At 39.7% G+C, this 4869-nt stretch overlaps 1 protein-coding gene across 1 annotated transcript; it reads right to left on the bottom strand.

Moving 5' to 3' along the window:
- Nucleotides 1-3072: 3072 nt before the first annotated feature.
- Nucleotides 3073-4011, bottom strand: LOC146853924 (olfactory receptor 8U9-like). The gene has a single exon (XM_085650454.1). The coding sequence runs from the start codon at nt 4009-4011 to the stop codon at nt 3073-3075; it is 939 nt and encodes a 312-aa protein (XP_085506580.1).
- Nucleotides 4012-4869: the final 858 nt, after the last annotated feature.

Below are 4869 nucleotides of genomic sequence, written 5' to 3'. Positions count from 1 at the left end.
TCACGGCTTTCCTGCAACCCGAGAGTCCTCCGACACTGCGAGCGCAGTGGACGATCCTGGCGGTACAATTCTGGCTAAGGGGGGGCTGACTGTAAACGAATCCTTCCGGGTTACTTGCTTCCTCCGAGTCGAAGACGGGAGTGGTGGCTTGATTTAAACAGTCACCTATTGTTGTTTGGGGATCCGAGTTTGACTGGTCAAAGCCTCTCCAGTCCAAATACTAAAAACTACCTCCCTCCCCGTGTAGATACAGGGGATTTTTTGAACAAAATTCAAAATGTTACATGGGAAGATGATTTTTTATTGGTGGTAATGGACATTGAGTCTTTATATACCAGCATTGACCATCATGCTGGATTGACAGCAGTGAAACATTATTTGGATAGTAGACCTCTGGGCTTGTACAACCACAACATGATGCTCTTAGAAATGGTGAAATGGTGTCTTTTTAACAACTTCTTCATGTTTGATAATACCGTGTACCGTCAGATACACGGGGTGGCTATGGGGGCTTGCTTCTCTCCCAGCTACGCGTGTTTACACGTGGGCTGGTGGGAGGAGCAGACCCTCCATGGCACCCTGGCCAGGATTTTTGACAATCACGTCTTGCATTGGCACAGATGTATAGACGATGTATTTTTTATTTGGAAGGGAGACCGTGAAAGTGCTTTATTATTCATTAGTGAGCTTAACAACAACACCTGTAATCTCAAGTTTACGGCACTCATTAGTCCATCTAAGGTCCCCTTTCTCGATACTACCGTCTATATCAGGGATAGCAGTCTCGAAACCACACTTTTCAGAAAGCCAACAGCAGGGAATGCTACGTTGCACGCAACCAGCTCGCACCCCAATCATCTAATCCGGAGTATCCCTTATGGGGAACTCCTTAGATTGAAGCGTAGCTGCAGCACAAACGAGGAGTTTACCAAATGCTCTGAACAAGCATTATCTAGATTCAGGGAAAGGGGATATAGCAGTAAAATCCTCCAACAAGCTCAGGAGAAGGCGGCCCTCAAACCTAGAGAGGACCTCCTAGTTTCCATCAGGGACACCATGACACCATTGACGAGCAGTACTGAGGACACTAATATACCCCGTCTCATCACTGCTTTTAACAAACAACACAATCAACTGAGAAGGATAGTGAATAACAATTGGCCAATACTGAAAACAGATGCAGTATTGGCACCTAGATTACCATCTACACCCACTATTACCTTCAGACGGGCGGTTTCAATGAGAAACCAGTTGGTTGTCAAGAATCCAGAAACCACATCCAAAACGAGCTGGTTGCAGGCCATTAAAGGTTTTTTTAAATGTGCATCTTGCAGGGCATGCAAATTTGGAGTAAACACTACTTACTATAATACTCCTTTCAGCCCCACACCAATACGTATTGGGGGACACTACACTTGCCGTACTGAATTTGCAGTTTACATTTTAACTTGCACCTGCGGTCTTAAATACGTGGGTAGCACGAAACTGCAGGCACATGCCCGTATCTTGCAGCACCTTAGGGCTATCGTGAATAATGATCCCACCTATCCTGTGGCCCGCCATTTTAGAGCAGTACACAACAATGACTTAAACTGTCTCTCTTACTTTGTAGTAGATGGAATTCCTAAATTAAAACATGGTGGAAATAGAGAACGCATGTTAAGGCAATTAGAGACTCGGTTCATTATTGAGCTAGACAGCACGACACCGCTGGGACTCAATACTACGGAAGACATGCACAACTTTTTATGATTCTTCCAGTGATCTGATGTTGTCATTCATATTCTTTTGCCATGTGCATTAATTGGGTTCCATGTCTCCTAAACCTGCATCCCCATCTTTTCAGGAAATATTTTTATGAGATATTTTGAGTAAACATTTTTAGGACATGTCCTTTGTCTTTTGAGTCCTGTGAGTTTGAGTTGAACGTCACTGTAACCTCGCTTTCAGAATTATTTGTCAAACATTGTTTTTAACACTCACATCAATATTTATTGGTATTTATCAGTGGGACATTGTTTTCTATCAAGATGTTATGTTCGACTGTATGTGCTTTATTGGCGCTACATATTTTGCACATTTATTGCGTATTTGCACATGTACTTGCACTATTTGCACTTTATAATTCTACTTGCACTTAGACACATTTTGCACATACACATTCAAATATAAATAACAAAACACATAAAAATATAAGATCAATATTCACATTGATAGACATCTTCCTCATAGAACATCTCTAATGGATCGACATATAACTTCATTGTATTCACAGTGTCCCTGCTTATGTGAAAGGTCCTCAGATATTTTTCCAGCAGTATTTACACATGGAGTTTCATTTGTTTTTATAGCTGGTTGGTACTTACCTTGTATTATTCTGCAGGATATCGGTCTCGCATTGTGCATCAGTTTTACACGATTTTATTTAAACTGTTCTGTTTGCTTTGAGACTGTATAGCAGATAGCATTTAGACTTTTTTATCATGGTTTTAACTCAGAGCGTAAGATTGGATATTTTATCATAATTACTTACGACTGTTTTATTTATTTCGTGTATACAAATGAACTGTTATCTTTTTAATGCAGGGCACTATTTTTTCGATTTGTAGTATGCCTTCTATGTCTTTCCATCACGTGATGTGGGTGTGTTTACTTTAACTATTGTCACACACAAAGTTTGCTTCATGTGATCAAGGCCGTTTTCCGGCCGAAACGCGTCATGACAGAGTAAAGGGAGTTTCTAAATACTTGCAATAAAAAAGTATTCACCGACGAAGAGGAGTTTGTGCATTCTTTTTCCTGGGAGAAACTGACGAATGCCTTTGGTTTATATATATATATATATATATATATATATATATATATATATATATATATATGCACAGAGAGACACACAAAGAGAACAAATGGCTCATATGCACACTATTAAATAATATACAAAAAGTTTCATCTAATCTATTTGCAGTGCTCAGTCACCCCCATTGCCATTTACTGTTCATTTGTTCCTCATCAAAAAGGGCAACACATGCTTTAGTCAGCCAAATAAGGTACGCTACGGTTTAAAATGTGTTTTTATCTAAACAAACATTTTCTCTGTATCACCTTCCTCAGAGCTATTTTCACCTCTTGGTTCCTAAGGCTGTATATGAATGGATTTAGCATTGGAATCACCACAGTGTAAAATACAGATACCACTCTGTCCTGGTCTAAGGCGAAGGAAGAACTTGGCCTCATATACATAAATACCATTGTCCCAAAGAAGATGGACGCACAGAGAAAGTGCGAGGAGCAGGTTGAGAAGGCCCTTTGCCTGCCGTTTGAGGATCGTATTTTTAGGATAGCGGAGACAATATGAAAATAAGAGACAATTATGATTCCAAGAGATACTATTACAAATACACCACCAACAAGAAAGTCCACCAGCTCATTGATGGAGGTGTCGGAGCAAGAAATCTTCAATAGTGGAGGAATATCACAGAAGAAATGAGTGATTTTATTTGAGCTACAGTAGGACAACCTAAATGTGAAAATGGTGTGTATCAAAGCATTCAAAAGGGCAAACAAGTACACCCCAATAAGAAGACATACACACATTCTTGTGTCCATAATCACTGAGTAAAGTAATGGATTGCATATAGCAATGTATCGATCATAGGCCATCACTGTCAAGAGGAATATTTCTGTACTCCCCAAGAATGCAAATGAGAAGAGCTGTGTGACACACCCCAGGAAGGAAATGGTATTGGTCTCTGAGAGGAAGTTGGTCAACAGGTTAGGTGTGATTACTGATGAGTAACAACAGTCAACAAAAGACAGGTTACTGAGAAGGAAGTACATGGAGGTGTGAAGGTGTGGAGAGATTCTGACCACCGCAATAATGCCCACATTTCCAAGCAGGGTAGTCATGTAGACAAAAATGAAGAACACAAAAAGTGGGATCTTCAACTTTGGGTCCTCGGTTAGACCCAAGAGGATAAACTCTTTCACAGAGGTCCAATTGCCGTCTTTCATCTATCCAAAGAATGTTATGTATTGCTGGAAGGACCCAAGTAGAGATGACAATAGCAACTAAGATTGGAGAAAAATGTAAATGTAAATGAAATATCATTGCATCAAGGAAAGTCAGTTTTCTAGGTTCATCATTTCATATGTTTATATAGACAACTATGATTAAAAAAGGCCAAGAGGTCAACAAATTGCAAACCTACTTGATGTACACAAGTTAATGTCAAATAAAATCAATCTAATTACCAAGTGGCATGCCCATCATACTTGAAGATTTTTTTGCTGCACACAAATCCACAATTTTGTTATTACATTAACACAATCAATTTACTACACTGAAAAATTGGTTCAATTGATGGAGTTCATGCAAGCTCTTGGCCACACAGCCAGAGATAAGATGTAGAGTAACTGTCAAAGCTACAAAACATTGGGAAATAGGCGGTATCCTTTAGAATCTTAATCAGATTACATGAGCATCATTAACAGAAATCTTATCCAAACTGCAGAAATGAAACAGAAGTTACCCTCTAAAAGTCTCTTTCCCAGTTTCTTGTGATCTAAAGATCTGCCAGTAATGGAGCCACTGGACCCATAAAGATCAAGTTTAATGCGGTAAACCTGTGGTCCCGGATAGCTTGTCCAGGTGACAACATTTTGTCAAAGCAGGAAATATCTCTGGATAAATATGAGAAAAAGAATAAGGAATGACATTTAGAGTAAGCTGCCGTAAAACACTTTCCCTTGGTACTCCCCTCCTTCTTAGTGGACTTTCTGGTTCCACCTAGAATTTCCCAGTACCCACAGTTACCATAATGGTAGGTAACAGTATCTACAGGGCCCAGAATTGCTTGTCCCATTAATCAA

The sequence above is a fragment of the Triturus cristatus genome, chromosome 4_1 (genome assembly GCF_964204655.1).
Source record: "Triturus cristatus chromosome 4_1, aTriCri1.1, whole genome shotgun sequence".
Taxonomy (NCBI): domain Eukaryota; kingdom Metazoa; phylum Chordata; class Amphibia; order Caudata; family Salamandridae; genus Triturus; species Triturus cristatus.
Note: the sequence above shows the minus strand (reverse complement) of the source record. Positions and strands in the feature narration are given on the sequence as shown.

Excerpts from the sequence above, each read along its gene's own strand:
- LOC146853924 (XM_085650454.1), bottom strand. The coding sequence starts at position 4,011 with ATGAAAGACGGCAATTGGACCTCTGTGAAAGAGTTTATCCTCTTGGGT.